Here is a 20,922-nt window from a genome sequence, read left to right on the forward strand (position 1 = left end):
ACGGCACACAGCATATCGATTCGCTCATTCAGCCAAGGATGCTCGGGGAAATGACATGCTTCGAGTCAAGGTCATAACCGTCAGGGGGTTTGGGAGCGGGAGGGTCTCTTCAGACTTATTAGCAAAGTACGCTCGCTTCTGAAGCCTTTTGTCTAGCTGCTATCCACCTCCTTGTTCCATGTCCTGGATCTGGGACTAAAGTTGGGGCAATCTTGGTAGCAGGATTTCAGTATTCCATCGGACAGAATCACTGACAGCATGACGATCTTAGCCCATTTGCCGTATTGGGTAACCTCCCGTGCCCATTTCGTCCTACCACGACGGCAGATTGCGTCCGGCATTTTGCTTGTGAAAGGCACTTTGGTCTATCAGTGTTCCAGGTCTGAATAGCAGCAAATTTCGAGGGAGGAATATTTCAACATCATGAGATAATTCTGCCTCCTCTCTCCAAGACATTCTCATAGACGCAAGAGACATATCCCGAGCATCTCGATAATTCTGCTGCCTGCTCGGCGGCTGCGACCAACACCGATCGCCATTATGGGCCGCAATCCGAACGGACGAATCGATTTGCTCCTCTTGCCCCTCCATCAGCTGTGACATTCTCAGTACCTAAACGCAACTCATGCAACAGAAGCCGATCGAAGTCAATCCCGAAACCGCAATCCATATCATGTTCTGCGAGGGCACCATTCCTGAACTTTTTGATTAGTCCGAGGATGGATTAGGTGGGCTCGGCGGCTCCGTCGTGATGATTCCGAGGCAGACACGATGGCTGACGGGAGTACAAGGCCGGGAATTGCTTCATCGGACTCTATCATCGCTAGTTGTGACTTGTGGCGCTACATGACCAGTTGGATCCTTGCCTGATCCTCATCACAGGCACTTCAACTTGTGATCAACTAGGCTTCTGCACCGTGCTTCCGAAGGCGCCGAAGCAAGGAGGTAAGGTCACTGTCAAATCTGGCTGCCTTGGGTTAAATGATGAAGCCTACTGCATCGCCCCTGACCGTGGATACAATCTTCACAGCGAATATACGCCATGTGGACGGCGACCTCTTCACCGCACCTCACGACATTCCCACATCCAAATTTCCGACGTGTGCGGAATCTACCCGCTCGCCCACAATTCCGGCGGCGCCAGCCGGATTGGCATGTGTTGCCCTAGATCTTTGTCTCCCAGGTACGGTCCTGATATCTCAACTTTTGACGAGATGGGTAGAAATTCATGCCGGTCAACATAGACCAAGCCATTGCCGATGCCGACTCCAGCTCTAATTTGTAAATGAGATGAAAATGAACGACATACTTCCTCTGTGGATATTGTTGCGGGGCTCCCCCATGTAGAAAGACTGCCGTTTTGGGATCTTGTATTCTGCCAAAGGGCTCCTTGGCCCCCCTCCCCTCCCTGCCGAGCCTCGCTATAGGGCAGTGTAAAAGCCTTTCTTCCCTTGAGGTTAAATTGCGGCACATGCTAACCCGATGCTGGACGGATCTTATTAGTCAGCGGGTTCGGTAGTTGGGGTCAAAGGAGATCGCGGCCGTTGCCCTGTTGTTGTCTTGGCGTCTGGATATGTTGACGAGCTGGAAGGGTGTTTGATGCGTTGGTGTTTGAGAGATTAACATGAGATTGGGGTTGCATGTTGAAGAAATGTAAGTGTTGGGCTTCGGTTCTTGGAAGGCCGAGTTGCCAACCTTTTTCTTAATGGCGCTTCTTGCAATTATACCCGGGTTGGGTTGATAACCAGGAGGTTGGCCACCTCTGACATGAACGGTTCCAAATGCGTAAAGAAGGCTCATAGTAGCGAGTGTCTATCACAGTGATTCTCTATGATGGCTCTCCGCGTCTCAGCGAAGCAATACGTCTCGGGTACCGCCCTTCATGTCCTTGCCCCTACTTCCAACACCTGACCGGACTTATACGATGCCATAATAGAAACATCATCTTTCTCCACTAGAAGTGACTCATTGAAGTAATAACATGACAAGAATGGCCGTAAGATAGGAAGAATGTGCCCTACAAGATATGTGTATGCAGCAATTTATACGACATGCTGCCAATGTGGAATAAACCACTGAAATAATACAGAGAAAAAAAAATTGATATACTCTCACCACGTCACATAAAACTAACTGCAATAATAAAATCAAGAATTTTAAACTCCATGAACCATATAATTCCACTCTTTCAAAATTCGAGCCGAAATGTGGCAACTCAGCAACGAAACTGTCGTTTCTCCCCTGTCCAGCACAACGCAATCGGCAACCGGACTACACCAAAGAGAATCCACAGATACCTACTATCAGCATCCAAAACCTCCACCAGACAGATCAAGAGTACCTACCTTACCTTACTGCTGGCCGGTATAGATACCGAAAGATGCACAAGTCCATCGAATGGCTTCCTTCTTCTTCAAGTTCAATAAGTGGCAGCCGAACAAAATGGGGGGAGCTCAGTGCCGGCTGCTTCATCACATGTGGTTGTTGTCTCCGCCTCGATACAAATCGTATCACTCCTTTGGCAGGCTACCATAATCGTACATTTGGACGTCATTTAGACGTCCGCAGTCGTGGTGCGGTCATAATACATCAAGCTTGAACCACAAGAGAAGCTACTCATCTGACAAAAAGTCAATCACATCACAACAGACATTAGATGAAATAATCTCTTGCTTAACCCATCCTGTAGGTAAATTACAGACATGACACATAACGATACAAAAACGCAAACTGCAACAGAACTGGGCCAGCCGGTCATTGTATCCCCAACGACACATGCCGGTTTCCCAACTAAACGCCAGCTCAATGCCCCGCCACATTTCAAACCCACCGAGCTTGTCCTCCTTCCTCCGCGACTCGAGACTGAGATAAACACGGATCAAATCGTGTTAGCGGGCTGACACAAACAATTTTGATGGCTTCAAGACTGGGACTGGTGTATAACCTGGCTAGACCAGACAGAAATAAAAATCCTCAGGACTGGTCGGCCCCGATGATTTGATGCGCGAGGGTATCTGGTACATAAAAGAGTGTGAGTGTTGAAGCCCTCACGGGCAACAACAAGGGTGCTTCGTGTGCTATTACTCATGCAATCGTATTTTTTTTTCTCCTTCTGTTCGTGGCTTTGCAAACCATGATTTACAACTCGTCACGCACATGCTGGACCGTCTCCTTAACGGCATCCGTAACAGCAGAGGCAGCGGAAGAAGCAGTGGCCGAGGCGGCACTGGCAAAGCTGGCGGCCTGGGCAGCGCCTGTCGCGTAAGCAGCCTGAAGACGAGCCAGAACACTCTCGGAGAAGGTAGGCTCCTTGCCAACAAGAAGCTCGGAGACAAGCTTGCTAATGTCCTCGTACTGCTTCGTGGCCTGTGCTGATGCTGCGGCGAGGCTTTCCGCAACAGCAGCAGTAGCCTGAGCGGCGTATTCCCCGGCGCCGCTGTACACATTGTCATACCATGCGGTCGGCGTCGGCTTGCCGTAGATCTGAATGCTGACTTGGTTAACAACGGCTTCCCAGGTATCTGAAACGCCCTTTTCAATGGCCTGCGCAGCATCCACCACCTCCTGAACACCAGCGGAAACAGTGTCGCCGACAATGGACGCGGCAGCCTCGAACCCGTCGCTGACAGCTGAAGCGACGGAGAGGGCATCCTTCTGTGCGCCAGACGCAACGGCATCGGCTGAGCGAGTAGCAACAGATGCAACGGATGAAGCAGTACCAGCAATGTTGGTCGGGGTCGAGGTAGCTGTTGCGGAGCTCAGGGCAGAGCCGGCCGCAGCCAAGAACTCGGAGTACCGGGCGTGGGCAACTCCCAGGCCAGCGTAGTAGTTGTACTTGGCCTGCTCGAGGAGCCGTTCGACGTTAGAAGAAGGAGTGGGGGTAGCAGTGGCCAGGCCAAGCGCAATCTTGGCGCTCTCGTATTGTTGCTCAGCCCATTGGCGTCCCTCGTTCAGACGTTGAGCAGCAATGGACTCGACGCTGGCCCACTCGAACGAAGGTGTCGCCTTGGCGGTAGGCGTTCCGTAGACACCCTTGGAAGCAGCCTTGATGGCCTCATCGAAGCGAGAGCTGGCAGCAGCGATAGCAGCAGCGTACGCGCCGGAAGCTGAAGCCAAGACCTTCTGTTGCGCAGGCTCAGGGGTGCCATAAATCTTGGCGGAGACGGCAGCCTTGGCAGAAGAGTATTGCTCAGAGGCCTGGGATACAGCGTTGGAGTAAGCGTCCTTGGCTCGGGCAGAAATGCTCTCGACGTCGATATCCTCGTCCAAGATTGGACCCTTGCTAGAAACAGATGAAGCAGCCACTCCCAAGAAAGCGGGCTTGACCGATTCGGTCTCGGCGGAGACGGGCTTGTCCTCCACAGACTCCGCGATGATCTCCTCTTCCAGCTTCTCACCGGGGACAGCATCTTCCTCATCACCGGCGGGAGTAGTGCCGGTATTATCAACGATGAGGGTCTGATCGTCGCCAGGAAGAATGGTGGATGCCAGGTCGGGATGCTCGGCGGTGCTGGATGAGCTGTCGGACAAAGCGCTGGACGCCTTGCTAGAGACTTGGCTTGCTGCGCTGCTGATTGACCCGGACGCGGCGGAAGTGGCACTGGTAAGACTCTCACTAAGTTCGCTGGCAGCACTGCTGACGGAGCTGGCTGGACCATTGGAGCCGAGGTTGGTGGCGGGAGATTCGTCCTCGATCACACTGGCAGCGGACTCCAGAGGGTCCTCCTCGGGCGTTGAAGTGCCAGACTTGGCGGCGGCAGCGGCCTCTTCTTCACGTTGCTTTGCTGCCTCAGCGGCAAGGCGGGTTGTTTCACTGTGAAAGTCGTCCGAGACATCGTGGGCGGCCAGCTTCCACAGGCCAACCTGCTTAAGCCTGGCGAGTTCCTTCGCGGCAGACTGGGCTACGGCCATGGCATGGTCCTCGACCTTGTTGGACGCTTCGCGCGCTTCCTCAAGACCCGGGTGAGTGACGATCAGCTTCTTCAAATCGGCCACCCACTCGGCAAAACGATCCTTCAGCTCATGGTACTTGGCCCAGTCCTTGTAAGTGACACCGTCCATCCACGCCCACTTCATTCCGATCTTCTGAAGCGCCAGATCTCTAATGCTGTCGAGAATCTTAAAGTGGCTGTCGGCAGCCTGAGTGACGGCAGCCTCGACTTCGGCCTCGTAGTCATCCTTCCAAGCACGGATCTTCTGTGCCTTTTCCTTTACAGCCAGCCCAGCTTTTCGCACAGCTGCGAACAGTTCGTCCTGGGCAGCCAAGGGGGCATCGGCAGACTTGTGGACGATCTTGATGATCTTCTCCCTCAGAGCATACACTTCGGTCTTGAAGGTATCTTCGAGCTCCTTGATCAGGGCCTTGCCTCGAACTTCGGCATTTTCTTTGATGACCCGTCGAGAAATCTCCTCAACTTGGTCCTCAATTTCTCTGGCACCCTCGTCGGCGGCCTTGGCGAACTTGTCCTGCCAGCTGCGCAGGTCTTCCTCGATGGTCTCGCGGGTAGACTTTTCCGAGGCCGTCTCCTTGCCAGAGGGTTGAGCCGCAGCTTGCTCCGACTTTTCCTGGGCAATGTGGTCTGCAACCTGAGAAGCGTTGGGGATGGGCGTGCTTGAGATGGCCGTGGAGATCTTCTCGGAAGCGACTGATGATGCTACAGAAGAGGCAGAGGAGGCAGATGAAGAGGCAGAAGAGATCGGCTTTGTGAAGGAGGAGGCCTTGGCCGTAGCACTGGACAAGGAATTAGCGTGTCTCGACTATGGTGTGGTATGGAGCGAACCACGTTGGACTTACCTTTCGGAGACGTTCTCGAGCGATCCCTTGGTCTTGTTCTTGTACCGACCAAGGCGCTGTCCGATCCTAGCCAGCTGGGGCTCGACATTCTCAACATACAAGACACGGACCTGGGGCCACACGGTGGCGTCAAGGAAGGCAAAGGTCTTGTTCCATGCCCAGTAGGCCGTAGGAACCGCGGTCTGGGTGGTGAACTCGGAAGCGACATCGTAGCCCTGAGCAGCGTATGGCTGGACAAACCGGTACGAGGGCAGGAGAACGTCATGGTAGGTCTGCAGGGCGTTGGTGCGTGCAATGTCGTAGTAGGGAGTTACGACGGCAGAAACCTTGGAGACGTGGGGAGCGACGGTCTGGTCGTACTTTTCCTGGGCCAGCTTCTGGTAAACGGCCAGCTGGGGCTGGACGTTCTTATCCCATTTTGCCTGGCCGTAGGCCTGGGCCTGCGACAAGCGAGGAGCACCGTACTTGGTAACATAGGCCTTGGTCGGGACGAAGACACGCTCATTCGCGATGTTGTAGTAGGGTGTTGCCTTCTCGACGTAAGGGGCGGCGTAAGTATCGTAGTATGGCTCGAGGTGGGGTGATACAGCGTGTTTCAGTTGAAAGTAAGGCTTGCAAATTTTGGGCGAGGTCTCGTCGCAGGCATCGAGGGTCGCAGGGCAGCGGAAAAGAATCGAGATGATTGAGTACCAGGTCAGAAGCCTGTGAGATAGGATGTTAGTGAGGGTATCAAAGGGTATGGAGCTTGATATCCATCGGGCTGCAGGATCACCATGACGACAGCGGGGACAGAATGCACAAATAAATGCACGACATACCTAGCAAACATGCTGAAAGAGCGACCGATAAAGGTCGGGCCTTTCTTGTTGGGAGGAGTCCTCCTCTTGACGACAGCAGCATGACCGTTCATCTTGCCATTCGGGGCTTTGGGGTAGCCGTTGGAGTAGCCACTGGAAGCCTCCATGGCGGAGGTGTAGTCTGGAAATACCAGCCGGCTCGCACGGGCGTGACGTGATTCGAGATTTTGCGACTCGTGCTTTTTTTTTTGGTGGGCAGCTGAACTCCAGACAGTGAGAGGTCACTCGTAGACGATGATGGAGGGCTCAAGAACTGCAGTTGCAAAATATATCAGCAGAAGCTTTGGAGGAAAAAGTGAGAAGGAGGTTTTTGGATTTTTCTCTGGAGGGTGAAGTAGGTTGAGGGAACGCAGTAACAACAATGACGAGGGAAGACAGAGAAAAAGATAACAGGCCTGGGGGCGTTGTGCAGGAGCTCTGACGATTTTCAGATGTTCCAGTCCCAGTCGAGTCCTCTACACTAAATCCCACACCCCCCAGTCCCAGTCCACAACGGACATGGGCTAGTTAAGGTGAGATTGGCCGAGCTGGGCAACCAAATGCTGTATACATAGCAGCGGTAGCAGTGCACACTGAAGCTGCAAGGGGGGGTGTGGCCACTGGACCACTCGGGGGAAAGGGTTTGGGACTTTTTAGGGGCGCTCTAGAGGCTGGATTGTGGGGCTAAGGAGCTCATGATCTACCTTCAGAATGGCGATGGTTCTGCTTCAGGACGCCAGAAATGGACGGACAGGAGACGGAGCTCTTAGAAGAAGGGACTGTCTATGAGTCGGCCACCCTGTTCTTCTTCGGAGGGGGGAGTAAGGTAATTAAAGGTAGGGTGACAGAAAGATAGGAGGAAGCTTAAAGAAACAGAAATTGGAAAATACAAAACAAAAGAGCTCAGGGTGGGAGGATGCTGTGTTACATGGAAAAATATGAGTTCCTGCCTGTTGTTGTGCACTACCATTCTCGTCTCTTCCTCCTGCTATTTACCTCATTTGCTACCCCAGGCGCTTCCTTCCCTTTTTTTCCCTCTTCACTGGGCCAAGTTTCCTGTTTACTGCTGACGCCCTGGGCTTGTCCTCACGAAGGGAAAGCACGCTGGATGGAGGGGACCACACGGACCAGCTCCAAGTATTCTTCGGCTGGGGTTCTCATACAAAGGGTACACAGTGACGGCTTGCTTATATAAGAAATGGGATGCGCCTTAGCGGCATCATTAGCGTGATGGACGGCCTGAGCTATGCTGGACGTCAATGTCTCATTAACGTCATCGTCTTCAAGCTTGTCGGTCTGGCCATCCAACCATTCGCATCATGCCTGTCAAACCACACCTCACCATCGAGATCAGGTAATTAGGTATTGGGGTTATGTGTGTACCCCAAGATTAGATCTTCACCTCTATCCTGCTGTGCCTGCCTGCTCTGTCCTGTTTTTGCTCTCTCCCAGCCTGCCGCCCCTCGCTTCAATGTGTGTTGCCATCCATCCCATGTCTTCGCAATATCTCCGCATCGACTGAGACCAGCAACCCTGCCGGAGGAGGCACGGACGCGCCTGAATGATTGGCAGATAGGGACAGACCATGAGCCACAGCCCACCGAAACACTCAACATGCCCGAACGAGGGTCCAATCAAGTGGGCCAGAACGACGTTCTAGTGATGCAGCATTGCATCGTTGGCACGCAAGTGTGGCTCGCCAACTCGGAGCTCGGTTGTGTGTGCCCGAAGCCTTCGTGGATGTCATCGCTTTCGGCTTCAGAATCTCGACCGGCCCATGTGATGATGATACTGATGCATCCAGGATGGGTCCAGGGATGTTTGTTTACTGCTTGGGAAAGAAAACAAAATACATAGTTTCGGAGTTGGGTTGACGAGTGATGAAACAACCATTCTGGCTATTGTGCTTCTCTTCTGTGCATTACGACTTACCGAACATGCACTATGGTTTTGACATGTGCATATCCGTCAAAGCAGCGCCAGCTCTGCATGGCCATATCCGACTCCAGAGCCGTTATGATTTAGTTATCAACTAGTGCCAAATCACCCAGCGACCCTTTCTCTGTAAAAGCTAAGATAGGCTCGGCGGGTCGGCCTCAACGGTCGTGTTCGTGATCTCGGTCTCCATTATCTGAAAATAAGAAGATAACCAACCACGATAGAGCTGCATAAAAGCACAATGACATAATACCGTCCGATAGTCTGTTTTCAACTTGCCTTGATTTGCTACAGCTACGTAGTCCAGTTACCTGATTTCACATTGCCCCTGATTGGCCACTCTTTTATGGAGCCGAGTCACGTGTGCTAGACCCCAGAACAGCTTCATGGGGAAGGACCTGGGGTCCGAGCCAAGACCACCATCGGATATTATATTATTCCGCATATTAGGGGTGGCACCCGGACCCCTGCTCGGACCGCGCTGATGCGGACTGGACCCGCCAGCCAGGGCCTCTGAAATCCAGCGCTGTGCCACTTGGACCTTTAACCTTCGAACTGTCTCTAGTGCAAGGGACCTTTTTTTTTTGGTTGATTAATCCCCAACTATTCTGGAGCGGCTTACTTTCCTGAGAGAGAGGTTTAATCTGACGATTTCATGATACCCAGCTGTCTTCCTCTTCTCTCTTCATTGCTTTACGACCTGACGAGCACCTCGTTTCGCTAGATCTACATCCCGCAACCTGGCCACACCAGTCCCATCTACCCTGCGTCAACTTCTCCCCGAATCTTATTCACGTGTCCGCCCAATTTCCTAGCTGATACGTTGTCCCTCAACGACATCCGCCGGCATTCGATCGACTTGTCCTCTCGACCCCGACTTTAGACTATATATACCCATGCGTTCCTAAAGATTTTGCTGTTCCGCAAAGGGCTTCAGTCCCCGCCATCAACACCGACGACCCGATCGAGATGGACGACCCCGCGATGGAGCCTCTCATGGCTGCCGATGCCGTCGCCCACGCCCGCCGCCGCTTCTCGGCCTCTAAACCCTCCTCCGCTGGCCACGACACAGCCAAACCCCGATCCCAGGTCAACGATGCTGGAATGCTGGATCCCGATACTTGCCGGATATGCAGAGGCGAGGCGACCGCCGAGGAACCGCTCTTCTACCCCTGTAAATGTAGCGGTAGCATCAAGTATGTCCACCAGGACTGCTTGATGGAGTGGCTTTCGCATTCCCAAAAGAAACATTGCGAGCTCTGCAAGACACCCTTCAGGTTCACGAAGCTGTATTCGCCAAAGATGCCCAAGACACTGCCGGCCCACGTCTTCGTCGGCCACATGGCCAAATATTTATTCAGGAACGTCCTTGTCTGGCTGCGGGCTGCCCTCGTCATCAGCGTATGGCTCTGCTGGCTGCCTTACCTGATGCGCTCCGTGTGGGCTTTCTTGTTCTGGGTGAGCGATGAAGGCCTAGGAAGCGGCGCACTCTGGAATAGCTCGAATGCAACAGTCAGCAGAGGCGTATCGGTGGCCTTCTCCGTTGCTTCATCTACCGTCTGCCCAGCATCACCTCTCCTGGAACCCACGACGACTCCCGCGAACTTGGGGGGAATGTTGAAGGACATGATCCAGGGCCAGGAGCTCCCATTCAGCCGCTCTTTCCATGGCGTCAACATCACCACGAACGACTCAATGTCGGCCGCTCTATTGCGAATGCTCCTCGGCTCCATTACGTCTTCAGGGTCCAGCAATTCTACACTATCGGCCGCTGGAAACAGTGATCCCGTTCTGGACCGCCACCCGTCTCTCCTGAGCGGTGTGAGGTGGTTGCGCAACTTGACTCGGTATCCCGTAGTCAACCGGACCGTCATTGGCGTCTTGGAAGGCCAGATTATCACAATTCTGGTCATTATTTCTTTCATTCTGGTAATCTTGGTCCGTGACTATGTCGTTCAACAGCAGCCCGAGATCAACATGAGAGCCGCTTTTGCTGCCAATGATAACCCACAGCCGCAGCCTCATCCCCACCCCCAAGAACACAATGGCCATGAACGTGGCCACAATGACGCGCACCATGCCCAAGCTGATGATTTCGTGCTCGATCATGATCATGACCACCAAGAGAGCGACGACGAGGACCTTGAGTCAATGACGGGTGGGCACTATGGGTCTGAGGATGACATTCCCATGAATTGGGATGATCAGGAACCGACCGCTGCCGTTCACGAACCGGCTCAACTGCGGCCTTTCGGCGAATCTCGTCCCCGTGCTTTTGACGGTGCTAACGCTGATTTCGACTTCAACAAGCCGCTTGAACCAGCCCCCAATAGAGATACGCAGACGCCTGTTGCCACCGTCCATGAATACCTTCGAATCTACCGCCAAGCAGGCGGCGACCCAGAGAAGATTCTCAAAATCATCGAAGAGGAGGAGCTCGATGACACTCTAGGCTACTGGGCGCGGATCACTCGCTCGATGATTGATAAGAACAGCAGGGAAGCTGGCACGGAACAGTCGAACAAGAATGAGGCCGGGTCTGAAGGCCCCTCCAACCCTAGAGAATCACAGCCATCGCCGCAAGCTCCTATTCAGTTGCCCGCACCGTCCACACCGCAGTTTTCATGGCCTCCCAATCTTTCAGCCGACAGCGGTGCCAATGGTGATGCCAAAGGTAAAGGAAAGGAGGCCCAGCAGGAGACTGGCCAGGAGTTTAGGTTCGGCGAAGACGGTGGAAGCATATCGCGTACAACTTCTTTCCAGAGCCCCCTTCGACCTCGGTCTGTTTCTGATGGGCCTCAACGCAACGAGTTTATCAATCCTCTGGCCAACAACAGTTGGTCTTTTTCCAATTTGAATGCGGATCCGCCAGCGGAGGCCCAGGAGCCCACACCCATCCCGCGTCCGGCACCACAACTTCGCTATCAGGGCTTTGCGGAATCTTCTACGCCACCCATCGGTACTCCTATCGAGTTTGGCTTCGACAGAGATGCTGGCTTAGGGCGTCTCCCACCCCCTCGGCATGACGAGACTTTTGAAGACCAGGGCCCTGAGCTGGGTCCAGTGCCAGCAGACTTTGTCGGGCCTAGGCAAGACACCGATACCAGAGAGGAACCGCTCGTTGATGTGGTTGATGCTCACGGAGAAATTCAAGAAACTGAAGATGGAAGAGTTGCTCAGCGCCCACCTCTTCAGCGTGGCGTCATGGACCGGGTTGCTGATTTCATGTGGGGTGGCATTGAAGTACGAGAGCTGGACATTGGCCGGGACGGAGATGAAGCTGCCCATGAAAATGACGACGATAGCGATGAAGAATTTGACGACTTGGACGATGATGACCAGGATGACGCTGAGCAAGACCGTGAAGTCGTTGAAGCAGCCGTTGCCGCAGGCCTGGACCCCGAAGCCATCGACGATGCCGAGGACTTTGAAGGCATCATGGAGCTGATTGGCATGCGTGGGCCTATTGCTGGGCTCTTCCAGAATGCTATTTTCTGTGTTGTACTCGTTTCGGTCACCATCTTTGTCTGCGTTTTCTTGCCCTACAACCTAGGCCGAGTCAGCGTCTGGGCGGCCATGAACCCGATGCGCCTGGTGCGTATGCTCTTCAGCATGACGAAGTTCATACAAGATCTAGCGGTTGGTGTCATGACTGGATTTGCCAGTTTGGCTCTGTCCTTTATCTACACATCAGGCAGAATGATGGGCTTCCCGGCTGGAAATGGTGTCGGTACGCTCATGATGAAGACCTTCAATCTCTTCACAAGTGCGTCCAGCCGAGTTCTCGAAAGCCTCACCAGCGAACTGCCCATTATTTCCACCACTGAGATGCAGAACTTCTCTGCCATCAGCCACGAAGCACTGCTCAATCTCAAGGCATACGTCTCCGGATCCTTTGTCACTTGTGGGGACGTTCTCAGCTCCATCTTCGACCGTGATTTGATTACCAACGCCAAGCACGTAGCGTCATTGTTGGCGACCGCTGCAGTTTATGTCTGGAACGCTGCTCGAAACATTCCCGTCAGCGTTCTGAACCCTGGATCGTGGGTCATCAGCTTCAGCGTGCCGGAACCTTCGACGTCAGTTAATCCTGCACTGTCATATTGGTCAGGAGCCGACCGCTTCTGGGCCATACTCTGCGGTTACTTTACGTTCTCGGCCATCAGCGCTCTCTACCTCCGCCGGGGATCTCCATTCTCCACGGGGCAGACAGGTCAGGAGTGGGAAGCCTCGCTGATCGACCTGCTGAACCAGGCCAGCGGTGTTATGAAGGTTATTCTTATAATCAGCATAGAGATGCTGATTTTCCCGTTGTACTGCGGTCTCCTTCTGGATGTCGCCTTGCTCCCGCTCTTTGAGGATACGACTCTGAAATCTCGCGTGGCTTTCACGATGAATTATCCACTAACCTCCATCTTTGTGCACTGGTTTGTGGGAACGGGCTACATGTTCCACTTCGCCCTGTTTGTTTCCATGTGCCGGAAGATTATGCGCAAAGGTGTCCTCTGTAGGTTATATTTCTCTCTTATTGATGTAGATTTGCTAACAACACTATGCAGACTTCATCCGCGATCCTGATGACCCCGAATTCCACCCTGTTCGGGACGTTCTCGAACGTAACGTCATGACGCAACTTCGAAAGATCCTCTTCTCCGCCTTTGTGTATGGAGCGCTGGTCATCATCTGCCTAGGTGGAGTGGTTTGGGGATTGGCTCTGACGCTTCCCAACGTTCTTCCCATCCACTACTCATCCAACGAACCGGTCTTGGAGTTCCCGGTTGACCTTCTCTTCTACAACTTTGCAATGCCTTTGGCCGTCAAGTTCTTCAAGCCCAGTGACGGCCTGCATGCCATGTACACATGGTGGTTCCGTAAATGTGCGAGAGGACTTCGCCTTACTTGGTTCCTGTTTGGTGAGCGCCGCATCGACGAGGAGGGTATTCTGGCTCTGCGGCCCGGTCCCGATAACGAGGCGCTACCATGGTGGAAGCGATGTTTCCTCGAAGTCAACAAGCAGAACAAGGTTGTGCCGAAAACCTGGGAGGATACCTTCGAGGGCGGCACAGCCAAACCAGCGTCTGCCATTGCAAACGACCAAATGACCATTCTTAGTCTCAAAAAAGCCACCCTCGTTGATTCAGGCCAACTTATCGAAGATGGCCACTATGTTCGCACGCCGGCCTCTGACCAGGTCAAGATTCCCAAGGGAAGACGCGTGTTTATGCCGGTTTTGGAGAACAATACTCGTCTGGACGGCAAAAACGATTCACCCGACACCGATCTTTACTCGACAGACCAGTATCAGCTGGTGTATATTCCACCACACTTCCGGGTCCGTGTGTTCCTATTCATCATGTTTATCTGGCTTTTTGCTGCCGTCACGGGCGTCAGCTTCACCATTGTGCCGCTTGTGTTCGGACGCAAGATGTTCAAGGTCCTTATTCCCGCGCACATCAGGACCAACGACATTTATGCTTTCAGCATTGGTATTTACATCCTGGGCTCTCTGGCCTACTTCCTTTTCCATGCCCGATCCATCTTCAAGAAGATGAGTGTTCGGGCTTCATCGGCGTTGCAATCTGTCTGGCATAGCGATGCTCCTATGCGTTTCGCACTCGTCGGCCTCCAAGCCGCCAAGCTCGTCTACGCATACAGCGTTCTCCTCGTCGTTTTCCCACTGATTTTGACCGCGCTCATGGAGCTGTACTGCCTTATCCCGCTCCATACCTACATGTACCCGCCTACGCCCTACGTGATTGGGGCCAACAGCGGTGGCCAGTTCAAGGATGGCATCGTTGTGCAGAACCAGCACACGACCCGAGTCATCCAGTCCTGGACACTGGGCCTGCTCTACGTCAAACTTGGCGCTCGCGCCATTACCAGTTTATACGAAGGTACTCGCATGGCACAAGCCGTCCGCGCCGTTCTCCGCCGCGGATGGCTCCAACCTGACGTCCTTGTTCTGACCAGGGCTTTTGTCCTCCCTGGGCTGATCATCGGGGGTCTCGCCATCTTCGGCCCTCCGTACGTTGTGGGCTGGATGGAATCCCACGGTGTGCTGGGCACACCCGCCCCGGCACCTCACGAGCTCAAGATGGTCTACCGTCTCTCATACCCTGCCGCGGCATTCAGCGCCTTGGCGGCCGTGGCCTTCTGGAGCGTTGTGGGTATCTTTAGCAACTGGAAGGCGCGCATCAGGGATGAGGCCTACCTCATCGGAGAGAGGTTACACAACTTTGGAGTCGGTGCTGCCGGTGCCGCAGGTGCTCGCGGACCTTGGAGAGTCAGGGGTAGGTTGTAGAGGGCATGGGTATGGTCAGCAGGCATTAGAGACGGGGAGTCTATCTGGTCTAGTCCAAAACATGGAATAGATGAAAATATGGGTTCTTTTTTGGGCGAACGGCGTTTTTTATATTTTATGTTTTTTTTTTACGTAACTTAGGTTATACACTTGAAGGGTCTCATGGCCGTTATATACAAGTCAGTTCACAATATTGCTTCGTGTTCCAATGTTATTAAAAAGCGAGTTTCACAAAACCGGTCAGATTCACGATGCGCGATTACCAGTGCGTTTCCGGCGAGAGTTGCATCAAAAGTGCACAAACTCTAGATTTTTGACTCGTACATGGGCGGGAAAACATGATTCACGATAGACGATACACGACATGACCTAAAATTGGCAAAAACGGGGAAAAAAAAAGTTGGCTTTGGTTTCATTGCTCATGTAAATAAAATCACCCACCTGAATCGTATGCCAAACACAACCAACACACAACACACATCAATTGACCCCCGAGTCAAAAAAACTCACAACAGGTATCTCACCCAAAAAGAAATAGGTTTTCTTTTCTTCCGCTTATTTTACATATTTCCAGGGGTCTTCTCCGGGAAAAGAGACGTGAAACCCAATTAAAAGAACAAGGCGGCGCCGCCGACGGCAGCAGCCAAGGAAACCAGGACACTGCCCATCGTGCCGACGGTAAGCAGACCGGAAGTCATGCCTGGGGCGGCGTTGGGCGTGCTCGACGCGGCGGCGCTTCCGGACGGCGAGGATGAGCTGGCTGGCGCGCTGCTGCTGCTGCCCGCGCCGGCTTTGACGAGGGCCTCGAGGCTGGGGTCGCTGTAGTAGTCGACTGTGATGGAGGCGTTTTTGCATTCAGAACGGGTGGGGGCGGCGCCGGTTACGAAGTTTACTGCGGCGCACTGAGATTGTTAGTTAGCAATGTTTAAGAGGTTGATCGGTTTAATGCTCAAATGACAATGCAAAGTGGCTGGGTGTTTGCCAAATGTGAAGGTGAAGCAGAGGAAAGAGTCTTACAGAGTACAGCAGTCCATCGGGCGAGTGTGCAACAACGCCAATGACACCCTTCTTGCCAGCATACTCGGCAGGCACGGCGATCTGAGGCTCGCAAAAGTTGCCGAGGCCGGTTTGCATGACGATGGGGAAGACTTGAGTCCAGTTGCCGCCGGCGGTCTGGTCGAGAGTGGCGCGGAAGAGCCAGTTGGTCTGCGGGTGGCCGTTCTCCATGCCCACCGCGTCACCGGAGACGTGGAAGTCGGTGGTGGCGGAGGACGAAGACGCGGTGTAGCCACCGCAGGGAGCGGTGCCTTGCTTCTCATCGCTGTCTCCGATGGGTTTGGGGACGGAGAGGGAGAAGTGGGCTGTTGCCGTTGAGGCGAGGAGGATGGGGAGGAGAAGGCGGGTCATTTTTGCGGTTTGGGAATTGCTAAGTTTCTGTGATGGAGTTTTCGATGTGGAAGCAAGGTGAGAGATTCTGGGCGCGCAGCGCTTGCAAAAGGAGCAATGGATTAGATTTGGTTACGGTTGGGAGTGAAATTTCCCAAAACTGGAGTGATGGGATACGGGCTGGTTTAAGAGTGATACGGATTGGGTTCAATGGCTGGAGGAGCAACGGTTTGTAGGGCTAGCCTGGCACGCCCACTGCTGTCTTGAAGTGGTTTAGATCGGAGTATGGTGAAAGCTCCTGAGCTTTGTTTGTATGACTACGGGCTTGTCTCCGTTTCGCTGTCCATCATGGGAGGCGGCAGAATATTGCCGGGTTTCCAAAAGCTCCGCCGTAACGAAGCAGCTAGAGGGACAACGAGGCAAAGTTGCCCCGTTGTACAACCGGCCGAGGGAGGCGAAACATACTGGGAAAGGCACGATGGCCTTGGGATTCAGTAGTCTACCATGTGTGTTTTCCATCCTGTTTCGGGACTCGGCACAGGTTGAATTGCAGCTTGGTCTTGACCGTAGTGGAAGGTGTTAAACACCAGAGCTGGTGGCGGGAAAACGACAAGGCCACAGGTAAAACTTGCTCACTGCATGTTCCCCTCAGATCCTAACTAGCTCAGAGCTTCATGCCAATGGTTGCATTTGTCGCCGGCGGTCCCCTCCCCTGGAGATGCAGGCACGGTCAGCGGTTCCCCGGACCTTTTTTGCTCGGAACATTCGGGATAGACCTTGTTGAACTGTTTAAGACCACGATGTAGGGGAAAAAGGTGAGGCTCTTCAGTAACTCAGTACAAGCACGTTGCCGTCTCGTGTTGCCCATCAGAAACGTAGCTTTGTAAAAGAAGGTGTCAAAAAAATGAGGGTAACAATATCAGAGGATGTCTCGCAGGGGTGATGTGCGTCTGAGAAAGGATGTTGGTTTAACCTTGACCGGATTAGCTCAAGGATGAGCGCAGGGCCCCGTTGTCTTTGGGAATTGTGTTGCACCAATCAGAGCGCGGAAGATGACTTGTCAATGAGAGGTTTTGAGCAAGTTGTGGCGTTAGCGCAGGTTGAATCTTGGGGACCCTTGTCACCCCTTCAGTAAGCCTTTCTGGATGAAATTTGGGATTGATCTTCATCTTGAGCATGTTTCCTCAGGAATGGATTTGATACCTGGATGGTCTCTGTGCCCAGGCTTGGCTTGAACCGAAGAGGTTATGAGAAGCGGGAGAAATAAGAAATGTTTGGCTTTGGAGAGATTGAGAGGTAGAGAACATGTGTGTAGCCGCTGGCTGTTGCTTGTGAGACGGCTGAGAAGACTCGTGTAAGTGTTGCTGGTGGCTGGGGGAGGGGGTCGCCCATCAAACTACCTGTTCGGGCGACTCAGTGTGACAGGAGGAAACAAAACCAAACTTGAAGATAAAGACAAAATGCGAGAACGGGAACAAAATCCGATATCCCTCGCCCGAGGTTCAAACCGAAACTGTAGCCGATGAACCCCGTTGAAGAAGACAGGCATTCCTGTCACACCAGGAACTTTACCGCACTCCAGCAGAGCGGACCATCAACAGCCACCGTCATTCAAAGTATCCCTCCTTTACAGTCACCCATAAACTGCTAGTATTCTTCATATAGCCCACTTCGGATGCGGTCTGTCCCGGCGCTGCGCTAACAACGGCTGTCCCCAAACTTGCGCATCTGTGCCGCCGTGCCGACCTTCCTTTATCCGCTTTTGTGCCACACGTTTTACCGTCTGTCATCATGCGTGTGCTGCCCAGGCTCTTCGCCTCTTGAACTTGCTCAATCCGCCTCATTCATTCACTCGCGAATAATCAGACACCAGGTTTGTCGAGACCTGAGAAGAGCGTTTCTCTTTGGTGGTCATCTTGTATTTGTTTCTTTTTCTTTGGTGGTCATCTTGTATTCGTTTCCCCGGATTTCAGCGCAAGAGTGAGAAGAGATCCGGATCGAGATGATTTTGCAGCTTTCAGTTCCTTCATGACTTGGCGCTTCGCTTCTGCTATTCAACACCGCCATCGGTTGATCCCTCGCTTTGGCCCGACGACTTTGACGACTCAGCACCTGGATAATTGTAGCTGTTAGACGTTGTCGACCCCGATCTTCTGTACTTACCCGATTGTACTCAATAATATTGGCGACCGTCGCGCGACAACTGATTTGAACTTAAGCCTTACTTAAGATTATTGCCATGAGCCACCACCATGGAGGAGGAGGTGGCGGCGGCGGAGGGGGGATGATGATGGGAACAGCCCTCTTTCAGGAGACGAATATTCACCTTGCCCAGTCATTTTGGTACATTATCGCCGGCGTGGTGGGATTCCTAGGAATCATTCGGGGTGTGAATCATCTCGAAGGCCTCAGAAGGTGAGCATACACCAAGGAACCCGACCAACTCTCATGGCTGAGCAATCCTAGGTTAAAGAGATGTCGTACGGAATCAGTCCGATTCCCAACACAGCCTTCAAATATCATAACGCAAATATGGGCAACTGCGACGGCCCTTGTCCGCGAGGCAGGCCATCCTCAACTTTACGTCCCATTCAAAGGCCTTCGTTGGGCAACACCGCCGCCACTCGGGCGCGTCCTAGTCCTGCTCGCCTACTGGGCTGTCATCATCTACATGATGGCCAACGACGCGGTCGTCAAGGACGCGTACTTTTGGGAGCGTATCGGCTTCCGCAACGCCTGGGTGACCATCATGCAGATGCCTCTTGTCTACCTCCTCGCAATGAAGGTCAACGTTCTAGGATTCATCACGGGGACCTCCCACGAGCGTTTGAACTGGCTTCACCGCTGGGTATCGAGGACGATGTTCGTCACGGCCACGGTTCATGGCTTCCACTTCTGGACGGAATGGGTCAGGGCCGATTTTGTCGAGACACAACTGAGAATCATGCCGTTCATCAAGCACGGCCTGGGCGCGTGGGGTATCCTCGTTTGGATGTTTGTCACTGGTATCCGGCCTATTCGGGGGATGGCGTACGAGGTGTTCGTCCTGCAGCACCTCCTTTCAGCTGTCATCTTCATCTGGCTGATCTATGTCCACATTCCGACGTATGCGCAGCCGTATCTTTGGTTCACCATCGCCCTCATCTGCTTCGATCGACTTGCTCGATGGGCGCTTCTTGCTTGGCAAAACACGAGGTTGCGACCTAATAGATCGACGTGCAAGGGAATGAAGCGGCTAGGACACGAGGTGCAGGTCAGAACAGTTGGTTCGTCGACGACGGTACTGACCATCAAAGACGTCCATTTCTCCTGGAAGGCCGGGCAACATCTGTACCTCTGGCTTCCCCGAGTGGGACCTTTCGAGGCTCACCCCTACACCATTGCATGCGCTCATCAGGTGCCGGATACGTGTATTTGCAACAGCATACAACTGGTTATCCGCTCACACGGAGGTTTCTCGAAGAGGTTGCATAAGTATGCGCAAAAGATGCAGGAATCCAGCAAGAAGGAAACACTGACGGGGTTTGTGCTGGGGCCATTTGGTGCGCCGCCTAGGTGGGATATCTATGAGACAATGGTGCTTATCTCGGCTTCTACCGGAGCGTCGTTCACACTCCCGATTCTCGAGAGCATCGTGCAAAGCCGCAAGAAGATTTGCACGACAAGAATCGACTTCATCTTGCTGGCATGTCAAGGAGAGGAGATTGAATTTTATACACAACAACTGCGTCAGTTGATGGATCGAGCGCAGCAGGTTGGCATCGAGCTCCAGGTGCACATCGCCATAACGAGATCAGGCAAGGCGAAGGAGGGAGAAATCACGACGGTTTTGTACTCGGACCGCGACGGAAGCTCGGGATCATCGGCCCAGCACCGAAGAATTGCGTCTGATGGGTCCGCAGATGGTGGTTGTTGTCAGGAGAAAGGCGTGCTGGACATAGAAAAGGGTGACGAAGTACCACTGACACCTCGGCTGCGGAGCAGTTCGAGATCAGACATGGTGAAGGAGTATTATAGCAGACCAGATATAAAGGAGCTCATCCGAGAGCCGGTGGAGGCTTCTGGTGGAGAGACGTCGATTGTCGTCTGCGGTGGACAATCATTGACGAGCTCTGTAAGGAACTGTGTATCTTCTCTGTCGGATGAGAGGGCTGTCCACAAGGGAACTGGGGCTCAGGGCATTCATCTGTTTGTAGAAGAGTATTCGTTCTGATGATGTAATTTAAAGGAATAAGTGTATAACCGAAAGAGTCTATTCGTTGATGGTGATTGATGCATATCTGGTTTATTGTTAAATATGCAGAAAGAAAAAAAAGACGAAGAGGAAAGGAAGGGGAAGCTTCAAGCTCAGGAAAGAGAAGCCACACCGAGACTAAAGGCTCACCGAGAAAGCTCACCAAATGACCCAGCAAGTGACTCACCGTCGCCTCACCGGAAAGACCCACTATAAAATGACTGATCGCGGGGCAACAGCACAGTGTCGAGTGCCCCTCCAGACGTCACCATCAACCCCTCGCTCGGTGAAGACCCACATCGGTCAACATCCAATCAAATAAGCGAATCTCTCTGTGAGTCAGTTGGGGGTCGGTCCGCAATTTTTTTTCTGCAGGCGACAACAACCGCCAGAGCCCTCAGCCCAGCGAATCGAGACCCCTCCTTTCCCTTTT

At 53.1% G+C, this 20,922-nt stretch overlaps 4 protein-coding genes across 4 annotated transcripts; 2 read left to right on the plus strand and 2 right to left on the minus strand.

Moving 5' to 3' along the window:
* Nucleotides 1-3,138: 3,138 nt before the first annotated feature.
* CTRU02_213276 (transcription factor) lies at nucleotides 3,139-6,758 on the minus strand (the record flags this gene model as incomplete). Its single annotated transcript, XM_070206010.1, has 3 exons — nucleotides 3,139-5,731; nucleotides 5,795-6,496; nucleotides 6,613-6,758. 3 exons carry the CDS (start codon nucleotides 6,756-6,758, stop codon nucleotides 3,139-3,141), a joined length of 3,441 nt encoding a protein of 1,146 aa, XP_070060403.1.
* Nucleotides 6,759-9,537: 2,779 nt separating this feature from the next.
* Nucleotides 9,538-14,869, plus strand: CTRU02_213277 (e3 ubiquitin-protein ligase march6; the record flags this gene model as incomplete). Its single annotated transcript, XM_036730894.1, has 2 exons — nucleotides 9,538-13,075; nucleotides 13,128-14,869. The coding sequence occupies 2 exons, from the start codon at nucleotides 9,538-9,540 to the stop codon at nucleotides 14,867-14,869; spliced, it is 5,280 nt and encodes a 1,759-aa protein (XP_036577424.1).
* Nucleotides 14,870-15,477: 608 nt separating this feature from the next.
* CTRU02_213278 (gpi anchored protein) lies at nucleotides 15,478-16,276 on the minus strand (the record flags this gene model as incomplete). Its single annotated transcript, XM_036730895.1, has 2 exons — nucleotides 15,478-15,771; nucleotides 15,887-16,276. The coding sequence occupies 2 exons, from the start codon at nucleotides 16,274-16,276 to the stop codon at nucleotides 15,478-15,480; spliced, it is 684 nt and encodes a 227-aa protein (XP_036577425.1).
* A 2,218-nt stretch (nucleotides 16,277-18,494) lies between these two features.
* CTRU02_213279 (ferric reductase like transmembrane component) lies at nucleotides 18,495-20,468 on the plus strand (the record flags this gene model as incomplete). The annotated part of the gene is made up of 2 exons (XM_036730896.1): nucleotides 18,495-18,670; nucleotides 18,722-20,468. 2 exons carry the CDS (start codon nucleotides 18,495-18,497, stop codon nucleotides 20,466-20,468), a joined length of 1,923 nt encoding a protein of 640 aa, XP_036577426.1.
* Nucleotides 20,469-20,922: the final 454 nt, after the last annotated feature.

This window comes from Colletotrichum truncatum (genome assembly GCF_014235925.2).
Source record: "Colletotrichum truncatum strain CMES1059 chromosome Unknown Contig_0009, whole genome shotgun sequence".
Taxonomy (NCBI): Eukaryota; Fungi; Ascomycota; class Sordariomycetes; order Glomerellales; family Glomerellaceae; genus Colletotrichum; species Colletotrichum truncatum.